Source organism: Scatophagus argus, chromosome 4, assembly GCF_020382885.2.
Source record: "Scatophagus argus isolate fScaArg1 chromosome 4, fScaArg1.pri, whole genome shotgun sequence".
NCBI lineage: Eukaryota > Metazoa > Chordata > Actinopteri > Scatophagidae > Scatophagus > Scatophagus argus.
In genome coordinates, this window is record NC_058496.1 from 7,680,583 (window position 1) to 7,696,004 (window position 15,422).

A 15,422-nucleotide genomic window follows, 5' to 3' on the forward strand; every position below is an offset into this window, starting at 1 on the left:
AAAGAAGATCTGTTCCATCAGCTACGGCGCCGATTGGATACTGGACGTCAAACCCATTTCGTCTCTCCTCATGTGTGTCAGCTGTGTTTTTAACCTGGTTTAATCACGGCATGTAGGAGAGCCTGTGCACGGAGTAGCTTCTAGTTCTGTTAGCAGTAACCACTTTGTTAAAGTCTTCAAAGTCATCGAGTCTTCATGAAAAGCGCAAAACTGTGGGACAGAGTTGTCGGTTGTTTGTTGCCGCCTCAGAGGATTAGCATTCGCCGAAGGTGGCTAAGCTAGCTAATAATAATACTCTCAGTGACAAGTTGAACTTGAAGGTTGCCAAGCCCTGGACACATTTTTTGCATTGTGGAAACTGTTACAGAAATGAAAGTGAAGGAAATCTTCGTATCTGCTCCAGGGAAGGCGATTCTCCACGGAGAGCATGCAGTTGTACACGGAAAGGTAAAATGGAAGTACAGAGACTATACAGTGTTTGAGGTATTTAAGTTAAACCTGGTATGTTAGTTAGAGCAAAAAGCATGCCATATTACAGGAACAAAACCTTGCATGTTAAGCCAGTCTTCCACAAAAACTTAGATGCATTCAGTTTTTAAATATGATGTTCCTCGCTCAGTGGCAGTCGCCACATTCATTTAAGTAGATCTCTGCTAGATGGTTGTCCTGCTGTACTGATATGGGAACCAGTAGCTACCCTGACAGTAGTAAAAACACACAATAGACAATAAACTATTGTGTGCCTTGGAAAATGTGCATATACAGGTGAAGTGAATGGTTAAACTTGAAGAAGTCTGTCCATTTAGTCACACTGTGATCTCTGCTCTGTTACAGGTGGCTCTTGCGGTTAGTTTGAACCTGAGAACATATTTGTGGTTGAAAGCCACCACTACTGGCAAAGTTTGTCTCAACCTCCCAAATATTGACTTATTCCTCTGCTGGGACTTGTCTGAACTGAGGCAGTTTCTTCCTTCTTCCTGTGGTAAGGAACGATGCAGCACTGGAGAGCATTAGCACCTGCATATACTATAATTTGTACAGTTGCACCTGCATCATGCATCCCATATTCCAGTACATACAGGGTTATATTTATTGTAACATCTCGCATGTACTTTTTCATATAACTGCAGATCGAATTGTGTGCTATTTTTCGGATATTTTGGTGAGTGGTATGGTTGCTGTGTCTTCTAACAGGTAACAGAGAGGAGGTGAAACCTTTGGATGCTGAACTTGTGAGGAGACTGCGTGAATTTGTTGGTGCAGCCAATGGAAATTTGGATACTTGCAACATGGCCACCTTAGCCTTCCTCTACATCTACGTCTCGTTGTTTAGATCAAGGTGAGATTGTACTACTGTTCTTTAGAGTGTTTGCTATGGAAAAAGAGAGAGCACACTCAGCTGCAGAGTTGTAGTGCTACTTTTGACTAGATAATTCAGAGCAGAAACCACTAAGCTATTAGTTATGTGCAAGAGAGAGTTTGAGCTGTAAAATGTTACTTTTGATTACTGAGACATGTTCACTGCTCTGTTCATGTCACCAGTCCTTTGCTTGTGAGACTCACTTGTCAGATGCTTAAGTCTCTGGGGAAAAAAAAAAATTACAAAATCCTGAAAACATTTGGTCTTTTACAGACAATAGCTGAATAGTATTTAGTGTTCACACAACAGACTTTGTTATTAAATAATTGCATTTTATCGTTATTTATCATGTTTTGCATGGTTTACTGTCGTGTTCTGTACTGTATTATGCTGGGAATAATTTGCTTATTACATGTGTTGTGGAAATTTTTCTCCTGTTGGTGAAGAATGAAATAGAGACTTCTGCCGGCCTACAAGATCTTTTATTCCTTTGCAAAAGAAGGTCAATCGTCACGCAGAGTTACAGTCAGAGTGAGGAAAGACCCCAACCATGGGGAGAACTACATTTTTATAGATAGAGACGCACACCCCAGCATATGTTTCACACCTCTTTGTTCTGTTACCACTATTGTCTGCTTCACCCCAGGATGTTCCTGCCGAGTTGTGTATTCTTTTAAAAGGTTTGGACTTTAAAGACAGAGGTGAGAGTTCCCGTCTCACTCTAGGACTGATGTTGCAGGGTTGTGTATTTGTACACGTGGACAAATGGTATCTGGGTGAGAAGACGGGTGTTGAAGGGGTGTTAATTCAGAGGAGGACAGTTTCAAAGAGATTAAAATTGCCACTACACATGTCATTCTTTCCTCTGTGACCACTGCTCAAGCTTACATTGGTTGTTGAAACTAAATTATGCTAAATTGTTCAGCTTGTAGAATATAACTAAGATAAAAAGCATTTGTCTCCATCTGAAGGTTCATTACTCTGGCGCTTCTTCTTTATTACTCTAAAACTAAAACTGAAACTCCAGTCATTTCAGTGCTTTGAAAAACGCGCTATTTGTAAAAATGTACACACGACTGATGTTCAGGAAGCTGAGGTCCGTTTTCAGTGCAACTGGCAAAAAAAATATATCCCCCTTTGCAATGAAGACAGTAAGGAGAAACAGAAAGGCTGGATGTTAGTTTTAGCAAGCCCGACAGCTGTGAACAGGGAAGATGCTCAGGAACATTAGAGCTGCAGGTTGTCTGGAGGTTTAATCGGCGCTGACACGGTGCTGCCGTGTCTGAGAGAGGTGATGGGTTCTGACAGGATGGCCACTAATGAGAGTCTGGCACTGGGCCACACCGCAGCCTTTAACAAGTCTGGATGTGTTTTCCCCTCGAGAGAAGAGCCGGACAATTAGTTTAGAGCATTCTCGTGTCTGCCAAAAAGCAGCTTCCCTCACAGACATTGACAGCAATGTCAGCAAGTTTCTGTTGCCTCTAGAAGTGTATGGATACAGTAACTATTTATTAGACAGTCTTTACAGATCACTGTAACTGTACCAGTTAATGTCATACAGTGTATACACAAAACCTAGCACTTGATGTATAATATAAAAAAAGTAAAAATATTAATTAAAAACATTGATTGTGAATGGTAATACTCAGAGGTGTTGTGTTTTGTTTTGTTTTTTCATTTGAGGATGCAACTCTATGACCTGCGCAGTAAATTTTGTTCTTCTTCTCTTAAACCATCTGCAGTCACCTCTCAATAACAGCAACAGGTCACAGATACAGCATTTTATAATGTTTCTTTTCTCAGTGAGCTGCCCAGTGTGACAGTGACTGTGTGGTCGGAGCTGCCGACCGGAGCAGGACTGGGGTCAAGTGCTGCCTACTCTGTGTGTTTAGCTGCAGCCCTGCTCTGTGCGAGTGGAGTCATTCCCCCTCCTCTCAAAGAGTGGGATCACACCGCCAGGTAATTACATTATATTTAGAGAAGGCCTCTTTTATGTTATTGTGCCTGGAAAGCATTAATAGGTTTGATGAATATGCTTTGAAAAGGGATCACTGAGGTGATTTTACTCCTCACATGTTCCATATGGGGGATTGCATTTTGTTGCAAGACGTCGATGTTCATTTTGTGCCTACCAAAATGTTAGATGCATTGATGTCTTTGTTTCTATGCTGAGTTCCTGGTAGTGACAGGCAGAAATTCAAATCACAACTACAAACATCAGGGTTAAGCTTAGGCTTAGGAAATATGTTTCTCCTCCTGGAAAATCAAAGACACAAGTTAATGTTGAGATGTATTTCCAGTGAAATATTTCGTACTGTATTGTGATGATCGCTTCACCACAGACAATATGCAACCGTATCTCCTTTAATTCATAAATAATTGCAGGTGGTGTCAGGAGGACCTGGAGATAATCAACAGCTGGGCTTTCCAAGGAGAGATGATCATCCACGGTAATCCCTCAGGAGTGGACAATGCTGTAGGAACATGGGGTGAGGCCTGCAATAATCTGGCATATGGTACAGGACATATGGTGTTATACCTCCCTTTGACACAGAGCACCATTTAAAAGGTATCACACAAGTATTGTACCTCCTCTGTTCTTATCGTCGCCGATGATTATCTATTTAATGATTTTAGATTTCCCTGTATCTAGGTGGCATGCTGAGATTCTTGGCCGGGAAGATAATACCACTGAGCAGGTATTGACACTCGTTTTTAATTTGAATTCATTTAGGTACACAGTCAGTTAGAAAAGAAATGCACAATGGTTTTCACAGGGCTTCACATTAATATGTCTGTACAAACTGTAACTGATCTGTCTGCTTTACTTCCAGGGTTCCACTGTTAAGAATCCTTCTCACTAATACCAAAGTACCACGTAGCACCAAGGTACTTGTTGCCAGGGTGAAGGACAAGATTAACAAGGTACTAAATGGTTTCTGCTCCCCCGTGTGTTACTTGCAGACACTGTAATTAATATAATAGGCGGTGCTTTTGCATGGCAGATACTCCGGAGCCTGGCGTTGAGCGCCTTCATAAAATATTGAAATTAAACTCTTAGCGAGCACCCCTGTGTGCTGTTGCCTTGGTGACATCAGCAGGTGTGCATATTTCTGCCTCAGACAGAGATAGGCCTGGATGGTGTTGTGGCAGTGTTGTGATCACGCCGGAGAACAACCAAAGTCAAACCTGCCATTTCACAGCCTGTACATGTATGCAACTGTGTAGAAGAGCTGTGCACAAGTGATGTTTTTTGGTGTTTGTTTTTCCTTTCTGTAGTTTCCTGCCATCATGAGCCCGGTGCTGGACTCAGTTGATGCCATTTCCTGCACTTGTGAGAAAGTCCTCACGGAGATGACCAGTGAGCCCATCACAGGAGAACACTACAACATTCTAGAGGTGCAAGATATCGTTAGATTATGTGAAGCATTTTGCATGATACATATGCAATTGGGACTTAACCGAAGTAAAACCTAAGGCCATAGTCCTTTTTACTGTAACATGTCTTTTTCTCTAGTTTTCTGCCAGTAGCAACAGGTATTAACAACAGTGGCCTCATGTCATTTATAGGAACTCATTGACATTAACCAGCACCATCTTAATGTGATCGGGGTGGGACACCCTGCTCTGGACACACTGTGCCGGGTCACATTGGCCAAAGGGCTCCACAGCAAGCTAACCGGCGCTGGTGGTGGAGGTTGTGGCATCACCCTTCTGAGACCAGGTGCTGTTGGCAATATTTTCAATAGACTCACAGGACGGGGAGTCATTAATATTTAATGTCTGTGAAACTATAAAGACATTGTTTTTATCAGCGTGTTTAGCACTCTTAATATTTTCTTATAGATCTTTTATAATTTTTTAATCAGATGTGTCCAAAAAATTATTGAGTTTAACAAAGTTATGTTTTGAGAAATTTAACAGAATAATATTAAAAGTTATATCACATTCTAGGATATAAAAGTAGCCAGAACTTTATTGAAAGTATAACCAATTAGAAGATACAGGGTGTTTTCAGATTAGCAGCTAATCTGACTGTAATAATATATACTGTAATACATTGTAATATTTTATTTATTTTTTTCTCTATGGCTGTCGGTGTGTTTTCTAAATGTTCTATAATGGTAAAGTCAGCGGTTCTTTTGTTTCCAAAATGAACATATTTTATCTTCACAAAATGAAAAAAACAGATGGCACATCATTAAAGCAAACAACTGTAGAGACTTCAGTTATATTAAAATAGAATTCCTGAAGGACTTTAGGCATAAGCCTTCCTCAGAGCATGAATGCTGTTAACAGCAAATCACTCATATACCAGACAGTCAAGACAATGGTCTAACACAGAACAGGTGTACCGCACCCAAAGGGGGTATAAGCATGGGACAGAAACAGAGACACGAGCTTAGTAACCAACAAATACAATTCTGTGTAAAGAAGAGGAATGAAAGAAAACAACTGCTGTATCATTCATCACAATGCAAACATAATGACCTGTGAGCTCAACACTATGCTCTCACAGGCCTTAATGACAGCAGTTGTATACTCTAATCCCCTTTTCTCTATACTTGATTGTATTTTGTTAGTTACTAAGCCTGTCTCTGTTTGTGTCCCTGGCTGACCTTGTCCCATCTATAATGAATTCAGTTTGTTGAGGGAAGCCTGATGAGCCAAACTGTCGGGGCTCCTGCTGACAACAAGTGTGGCGTTTTCCTCAAATGCTCGCTCACCCTTCTTCTCTGAAACAATGACTTGACTGGCAGGAAGTGATGAGAGGGCTTTGGTGTGTGGTTACTACTGTACAAAGGGCTACGAGGAAACTTTGTATCATCCCGTCTTTAACAAAGCACACAAGCTAAGAACATGCAAGTTGAGTCTTTGTTTATGCCTGCAGCCTGTAGCAGACTGAATTTCAATAAGCTCAAAATCCTCCAAATAGATTTCTAAATGCTCTTTATTTGTTTTAAGTGTTTGCAGCTCTGCTCTCTGTCGTCTCTAATGTTCTCAGATGCTTGGCACGATCTCACAGATTTCAAAGTGACTTGTAGACTTAAGCGATGAGGTTTTTGTGCGGCTCCAGTGTTGTCTTTTTGCTGAATTTTTATGTATAGCTGTAGCCGAACACGACGTGACTTATGACTTGTTTTATTTTGTAGAAACCGACTCCTCTGTCGTCCAGGCTACGGTGCAGGACTTGAGAGACTGTGGCTTTGACTGCTGGGAAACAAGTATTGGCGGTCCGGGTGTCCAGCAGCACTCTCTCCTTTCTGTTAAGGAGGAAGTTCTGGAGATTTTAAGCCGTTACTGAGACCCGCGTGTGACTGTGACTGAGCAACAGGACTGATGGGCCGTTTGTCTCTGTGTTGTTGCGTCGCTCAGCTAATGAAGTGAGCCAAGTGGACCAAAGAAAGTGTCACTCTTAGCAGAGTTGGACCGTGTTTCCTGAAGTGTTAATCATAGATTTTACTGACTGACAGTCCAATGGTTTTGATGAACAATAAGGTGAACATAAAGAGGATTTAATTGTTTTGTGAAGCACTGCGTGAAGTGGTTGCTTGTCAAACATGCTTGTCTACAACTATATGTGTTTAATACTTTGTCCACTAGATGGCATCAAAGTTGCACAAATGCCTTTTATGAAACTGGATTTATGGTGAGAGACTTTGATAAATTGATTTATGCCAAAGTGAAGTACTGGCAGGATTAATTTATAGTTTAATCCAAATGTTTAAAGCAGGAAGGCCAACCAATCTTAATGGATTAAATGATCGTAATTAATTGCTCACTCGCGCTGTAACATGGAGTATTGTTGGATAACCTCTGGAATGAAATAGCAAGTTTGCCGAATTAATTTCACAGGTAATGATAATGGAAGAAAAGTTTGATAAATGAAAGTGTTTTTTTTATTATTATTATTCTTTAACTAAATCCAATGACTGTTATTAAATCGTTTCCATTAGTCTTCTCATTTTTACAAAGAGGTTTATGAAAGTGACTGCTCTCATATTTCTCTGAATCATCAACAGTGTTGGTAAGAATATGTCTGAATAAGCTGAGGCCAGGAAGTAATAATGTCATAAATAGACTCTGATAGCTATTTGCTTTTAATGTAAAATTTGGCCCTCGCAATTATGATAATACCCACTGGTGTAAGCTGCTTTTTTGCTGCAGTGCTCTTTTAACGCTGGAAGTGTTTTAATGTAAAATGAAGATAAAACCAAATAATTTCCTGTGATTTATTAATTTGAAATCTCCCTCTCTCTCCCAAAAACATAATAAAGTATCTCTTACGGGTTGGCTAAAAGAAAGAAAAAAAAAAAAACATAATTCTGCAATGCCCTGCGCTGTTCCTGTATTTCTTCAATTAAAGCCTGGCTGACTGTGTTGCGTTGCTAATAGAGGATGGGGAGATGGGGACAGCAGGAATGTGTGGCCTCTCTGGAGCCTCTGGATTAGCGCCACTATAATGTGAATCAACAACAACCAGCATCCTTCTGTGAGTCACACATTTGTGCTGACACATATGCACACACGCACATACCAGCTTTCCTAAATTCTTCCCCTCCTAATTGCTCATCCTCCTAAGCATTACAAAATATTCTGCACAAGCTGCCGATACAGAACGTGGATCTGTTCAGAATATCCCAGATTTGGGGAAAAGGTCAGTGTGGGATTCAACTGAGTCTGAATATCCATTTCATTTTCTATTTTTTAAATGTCATGAAGATTGAGTAGTAGGAATCTGGCAGTGTATGTGAATAAACAACATTTGTCACCCTCCCTCCTTTTCCGCCTGGCCCCCTCTGTCCTCTTGAATTGTGTCATCTTTATGTCAGGGCAGCCCCCTGTCAGTGTGCCGCACAGTTGCCCCTAACCCCTGCTGGAATTTAATTACCACTGCGCTTTTCAATTGAAATGGCATTGACGAGGGGGGACAAGAGGGAGACAACAGAGGCTGTTTCATTTGAAGCCCCTCTCTTTCTTTTCCGTCTCATTCTCTCTCACTTCTTTTACCCCTGCAAGGCACAGATGGTATTTTTTTTTTTTTTATCAATGTCAGCGCCTGCTTCTTTCTGCTCTGATGAATAGAATCTAAAGAGGCCCTGAGATTATTTCAGATAACAGAGGGAGTGAAGAAAAGGGTCAAGGATAGAGGGAGAATGTCGGAATCGGAGAGATACGGTGAAAACAGCGTGCTGTCCTAGCAGCCAGGAAGGAGATGGACAAATCATTTAACATTTAACGTTTAGGGAGTTTTGTCTGGATGAATCAATGTGGGAGAATCAAGGATGTATAATTCATTCTGTCCAAGCAGGAGGAATGAAATGTTAAATGTGAATTTGCTGAGTGGCCGTGCTCGCTGTGGCACATTCCCTCTGGTCTCTCGGTCGACTGCTGAAATGCTTGTCAGGAGCCATTAACTTTGAATAGAGAATCAGACCTGACTGACAAGATATAATGTTGCTGTTGGCCACTGGTTTTACTAACAGGAATTCAATATATGACTTCTCTGTATCACAATATGTTGTCAGTTGTTGTTGTGGAAGATTCTGTGCGTGCGCATTGTAATTTTTGTCGTGATGTCTGTGTTGAAAGGGGAAGGGCAATTGTCCACTGCAGGGAAGATTTGTGTAGCCATCCTCTCCCAGCATTCATATGGGCACACTGACAAGAGGCAACATCAGCATCATGAGCTCCCCTCAGTCATGATGGGCTGTGTGATCCTCCTGGGGGTGTTTGCCCTTTCAGTTAGTCAGGGGGGTGGTGGACGGTGTTGATAGCAGGGGTCCAATTAAGACAGCGGGATACAAGGGTTCTGTCAGAGAACTTGAAGGATTTTAGTTTTAGAGATGAGCACTGAATTGTTTTAGTCCCAGCCAATTTGCGGTTTGAATACAGCTTTCAGCATTAACCATCTTGAACTCATTTAACACCTTACTTATGGAGATTTTTTGGTTTTGGCTGGCAATGAAACAGCGGGAGCTCTTCTTTCCCTTGTTCTAAATATTCTTTGGAATGGTTTTGGAGGTACAAAGAGGAAAAATCAATGCAGTAATTCACGTATTCACAAGAATGTAATACTGTAGCTATACTACTAGAGACTCTGGAAGGCAGTATTTAGGCACAGTGGTTCTTTGAGCTAAATGTGCTAATGTTAGCATTCAAAAAGTTACAATGCTGACATGCTGGTGTTTAGCAGGTTTAGTAATGTTTATTATGTTAGTTTAGCATGTTATCCTGCTAACATTTGCTAATTAACACTAGACACAAAGGACAGCTGAGGTTGATGGGAATCTTATTAGTTTTGCAAGTCAGAAACAATCACAATTCATCCTGAGCAGCATATTGTTAATGTCTGTGCAAAACCTCTTGGTGGCCCTGAAAGAAAAGGCAAAATAATCCGGGGACCATGAATAGTTTCAGTCTGGGCTGACGTCCGACACACTGACTGAGAGCATGGCTACAATAAAGTCGCCATTAGAGGAAAATCTTACAAAAACAAACCTGATTTTGTGTGACAGAATGTTTATTTTTCTGCTTTCCTGTTAATCATCCTGTGACCCCGTCAGAACCCCCCTCCCCTTGAGTCTTTGTGGTCTTCTTGACCCCCCCCAGTTTAGGGACCTTGTCTTTGCTTTTACCTTTAGACAAAATACTCCAGGAGAGGTTTCCACCTGGAGGATTTGTTTGGTCTAGAACTGGGCTTCACTTGTGTTTATAAAATGGGCCCACAGACCTGCTTGAGCTGTGTTATTGTAAACATCTGAAACACACGACACAGAGCGACTCCCAGTCCACGTCCCATTTTCCATCATGGAATTGTATCATGTCGTTGTATTGATCCAGTAATTGATTCTGTGAAGTCGAGGGCACTTGCAACATACCATTCATTCCTCAGTGCCAGGAGCGCTCTTGTTTAATTGCAGGCTAAGGCGGTGGTTTTTCTTGTTGCCTTTGAAAAGCCTCATTGATTTTTATACCACCCTTCATCCTTGCTGTTCTCCATTTTAAGAGCAAATCCCTTGTGTCGAAGTTGCGCAGAATGTAAAAGTGTGAAATCTGTCAGCGCTTTTCACAAGGCTTCCAGGTGCAATCCAGACACACTGAAGTTAAAAAAGTCAGGCTACTGTGGGTTTATGTTTATGTTTAAACAGAAGAAGGAAGGAGAGAGAGGCCGTGGCATGTTCTGCAGGTCTCTGCCTCATATGAGACCACGGCGAGCACGCTGGGAAGATCAAAGTTCAGCACTTTAATTCTGCCTGTTTGGGGTGTTTTTGTCAAATTGGGAGAAAATGTCCAGTATTGTGGGATAAATCAGGTTTCCTTTTCTTTTTTTGATAGTTCAACAGGAGACATTTTAAATCAGTTTACTTTCACGTTCTTATGCTGTGTATCATTTTTTTGGGATGTGTGTGCATTTATGGCTCTGGTACAAGAAACATATTATACTTTGATAATACATTCCATTTATTAATCTGAAGATAGTAATCCAAACAGGGATTTTATATAAATATATATATTTGTCAGGCTTTAAACTGCGGTTCAGAAACTGGAGCTGAAACAGAAATATATTCAGCGTATTAGGGTCTATATAGAACAAAAATATCCTAAATGAATTTTGATTTGCATTAATTTAAGAAGCAGCTTATCTAACATTCATACTTTGAACTTGCTTTGAATTAGAAATAGGTTCTCATCATTTCCCTGGGATTGCAGCCAATTTATTGGATTCAGTTTTTTTTTTTTTCTTCCTCTCAGAGGCTCTAGGAGGAGGATGATCTCAAACTGTTATCACATGACACTGTGTGATTGATGGACCATTAAAATGTCAGCCAGATGTACTTAAAACCACAGCTTTTAGGTTGATAAATCATAGCACAAATGGATACATAAAGCTGTTAGAAACAAATATTCCCATCTAGAGCTGCAGTCAGATGGTAATGGATGTTCTGTCTGCTTGTCTGTCTGTCCGTCTTTCTGTGCGTTTCTTTCTTCATATTTTCTCCTCTCCCAGTGTATCTGTCGACCACTGCAGTCATGTAATTACAATGGGACAGGTAGGAGTGTTCATATTTCATCTGCTGCATTCACGATAACATCTAATAATCCGAAAGCGTTGCAAAATTGGTATCTCGTTGCTCATGCATTATGAATGAGTCACTGATTGCTTTTTTGCATAGATTAGCAATCATTTCACAGAAATTCTTTCATATAAAAATGTGCTAGGAGGGTTCTATCTCCTTTTCTGAAGAGTTGAGGTGACACATCCCGCCGCTTTTTAAGATAAGACCGATCAGGTGATAACATTTCTCCCCCTCTGCCCCTCTGCTCCTTCTCTTGCTCTCTGACTTATTTCTCTATGCATATTATCATGGCTGGGGGTGGGGGTGGGAGTGTAAGTGTAATTTTCTGCCCACTTTGCAACTGATTGCTCACTTAGTGAATATATTCGGCATCTGCAGTGTGATTGTGTTTGTAGCCAAGTGGCTGAGTACCGCTGAGATCTTTTGGCATCAAAGTAAACATTTGCAGACTCTAGAAGTGCATTGAGAGAAGCAAATCATCTTCAGAGCTGTGAGATTGTGAGCCCTACATATGGATTTCAGTGACCTCTGGTTGTCCTGACTGTAGCCTCAGACTAACGCAACACATTAAAGGGGCTCCTATGGTCTGGTGGTTAGGAAAATAGGCTGACCAGGTTTCAGTGTGAAGTCCCAGGCAAGGTTTACATACCACTTTAGTTTCCTGTCAGGCAAATAACCTGTTTTCACGATCACAGTGCTCTACATTACCCAGTGAAATGTCAAGCCAGTTTTCACTGAGCTCTTACAGAGAGTTTCATAAGTTCTTTTATTTAGTTTTTATTTTTTTTGTCATGTGCACAGCAGTCACACTGAAGCAGTCGCTGGCAATGAAATTCTTGTTCTCAGGCTCCCTACAACAATGCTCATGCTGTATGTTTAAAAAGAAAATAAAGAAAGGAAATGAGAAAAGGAGAATCTGAGACATAAGATGTAAAAATGTGTCCAAGTTGAAATATTGGATTAAAATAAAATATGTGAAGTGTAATATAAAACATATTACTGTGATAGTCTGGTGTACAGTAAGATAAGATAAAATAGTGTTTTATTAATCCTCTTGAGTCATAGATTGCCCAGAAATAACACGTGTCTCAGGAGTAAATGTTGAATAACAGTGCTGAATAACAATAATAATTCCATGTCATGTAAACAGGCTGTGCAGCAATGAGGTAAATGAGAAAAGGCTGGGAACAGGTGAGCAGAGCAGTTGCATTTATCTTAAATGTTGCTGAAATCATCACGTAGACTCAACCTGAAACACTCATTTTTGAACTTAAAACTTCTCACCCATAAAATCTTTATTACAACTTTTAAATGAAGCTTTCGTTCGATGCTTTGATGCGTATGGGCTCGAATTTCAGCTCTGCCCTGTTGCTGGTTGAATAACAAAGGAAAAGAGCCACCAGTGTGAGTGTGTATGAGGTGTGTGGATGTGTGGATGCCTGCACTGTGTCTCCCATTGTAACCCCTGGCCTTTGCTCCCCTCCTGCCTCCCCCTTCCTCCCCCAGATGGGCAGACTCTCAGCCAAGGCCCTGTGGAGGTTGGTGCCCTCTGCCTGACAGCCTGTCACTGTGCTATGGTGGTGATTTTTTTTTTTTTCTGCAGGAGATGGTGTCTGATTGGGAGCAGTGTGTGAATAGCCCTGTCACACTCGATAAGCCAGCAAGACGACCTGTGACGGGGACATATGGCATGTTTGACAGGGAGAGAGGGTGCGAATCGCACTGAATGATAAAATGGTGTTTTTCCCCCTTCGGCAATGTCATGCTTTCAGGCAAGCGTGTGGACCATCGCTCACTCAAGCGGCTGACTCCGGCCTCCTTGTGACATCTCCTTCAAGGTCCTGAGCTTCTCTGCCTCGCGCCTGGTCAATTCTAACACCGCAAGTCTGTGCTGCTCGCAGCTGCTCCGTCGGCTTGTTGAAGTGGGGAAACATAATTGGATATCAGTTTAGTTTAGCGATGCAGACTGGGAAATTCATCTTAAGAGTCTGTTCGGCAGAGCTCCTCTTAAAGCGCTCTGGCACTGCAGCCCTTCATCCTGTCTCTTTTCAGCCTGTCACACGCCTCACACTGTTGATTAATACACACACAGTCTCATCAGACGACTCTAATTGATGGGTTCAGCCTCCTCGGGACCCTGATTTATTTAAAGGGCCATGAACGCTGAAGAAATAAAAAAGAGGAAGGAGGAAGGAGACAAACAGGCTTGCATTTAAGTGTGTCTGGGAAATTATTGAGTTGAGCTGCATGCCTCTCATCCTTACTGTCAGCTGGGTCTTGACTTCTGGTGTTGCAGCCTCAACTCCTATCCTGTCAAGTGTCACATTGTCTGTGTTTGTGGCCGTGACAGACAGCCCAGGTGTCACACTCAGGCTTCAGTGCACCATCAGGCGCCCCTGCTCCAGTCCCCGGTGGCTCACAGTCAGAGAGACAGCACAGTCCAATAACCCCTCTCAAACCCAGCATGTCTCGCTCCCCGGGGACTCCCCTGTGGAGTTTACTCTCTGTCCATTGGGCCAGAACTTAGAAACTCTGCCAACAGCCACATGATCCTTCTTTCACTCTGAATGCTAATTATAACACTCCAACTGTTACAGTGCCACTTCTGCCATTATTATCTTCTTTCTATAAGAAATAAAGTAGAAGATGTCCCTAAATTCAGTGGCTGGTGTTGATGAGGGTGGGAGGGGTGGGGTACTACTATGTGTTAGAAGTTAACCTGTTTAAATGTCGAATAATCCAAACTAATGTTTGTGAGTATTCGATAACTTTCCCTTTCTTTTGTTGCCCCATCAAAACTTGTTTGAAATAACTTGTTTGAAATATCTTTCTGCCAACAAATTCAGAATAAGCTTATACACTATATAGACAAAAGTATTCAGAGACACCTCTTTATTATTGAATTCAGGTGTGATATTTCAGTTGTGGTATTTCCTCCAGTGAAGGGAAATCTTAATGCTTCAGCACACCAAGACATTTTGGACAATGTTATGCTTCCAACTTTGTGGCAACAGTTTGGTTAAGGCCCTTTTCTATTCCGGCATGACTGTGTCCCAGTGCACAAAGCAAAGTCCACAAAGACATGATTTAGTTTAGTGTGGAAGAACTTGACTGGCCCACACAGAGCCCTGACCTCAACCCCATCAACACCTTTAAGATGAACTGGAACAGAGATTGTGAACCAGGCCTTTTGGTCCAACATCAGTGCCTGAACTCACTGTTGCTCCACTGCATGAATGGACAAAAAAATTCCCACAGAAACACTCCTAAATCCTGCACTTTTACTGTAGTATGATTTTGAAAGTGAGACTTTTACTTGTTTTTTTATATACATTTACTTAAGGCTCTGAATACTTTGTCCACCACCGAAATGGAATATGGTATTTCACTGAAGTTAACCTGAAGTTAACATTTACCACACTATGATACTGAAAAATGTCTATGTTAATATGGTGATATGATTTCATACACTATGTTTCCCAGTCATGTAAAAACCCGCTAATTTAGAGCTTTTTGTTGTCTGAAGTTGTGACTTAATTATATCAGAGTGGTTTTTGTATGATTGGTTACTTGTTTAATCAGAATTACATTATTTTTGTTATTTAAAACAACTCGGCTCCAAAGTTAAGTTAATGTGTCCTGTGTGTGTTGTTTAGAGGGCGTTGCATAAAACAGTTTGGCCTTCAGTCCTTGCGTATCCATACATTGTTTTGACATTTTTCCCCATTTTTCAGAACTGCTGTCCAGACCCAGTGAGCACTTTATGACAGCTGCTGTTCCACTGGACACAGTTTCAAGCAGAGCAGAGATAGGCCAGGACCTTCACTCATTGACCCCACATCAGATTTTTTTTTTTTTTGTTCTGGATTCCATCAATAAGGCTTGAGTGGCAGGCCATCTTCTCACACAGCCGCTCTGTTGAATGCTAAAGCAAACTCAGCCTTGCAGGAAGAGATGACATCAGGGTTGTGGTTGTCCTG

General features: G+C 41.4%; 1 protein-coding gene across 2 annotated transcripts; it reads left to right on the forward strand.

The window, feature by feature from the left end:
* Positions 1–47: 47 nt before the first annotated feature.
* mvk (mevalonate kinase) lies at positions 48–14,029 on the forward strand. Of its 2 annotated transcripts, XM_046387338.1 has the most exons (11): positions 48–269; positions 368–447; positions 835–982; positions 1,195–1,339; positions 3,164–3,319; positions 3,746–3,849; positions 4,014–4,059; positions 4,195–4,285; positions 4,640–4,759; positions 4,931–5,084; positions 6,514–7,741. In XM_046387338.1, exons 2-11 carry the CDS (start codon positions 370–372, stop codon positions 6,663–6,665), a joined length of 1,194 nt encoding a protein of 397 aa, XP_046243294.1. In that variant the 5' UTR covers positions 48–269; positions 368–369; the 3' UTR covers positions 6,666–7,741. The 2 variants fall into 2 exon arrangements, with proteins under 2 accessions (XP_046243294.1, XP_046243295.1); XM_046387339.1 differs by lacking the exon at positions 6,514–7,741 and adding an exon at positions 13,046–14,029 and having other exon boundaries at positions 48–447.
* Positions 14,030–15,422: the final 1,393 nt, after the last annotated feature.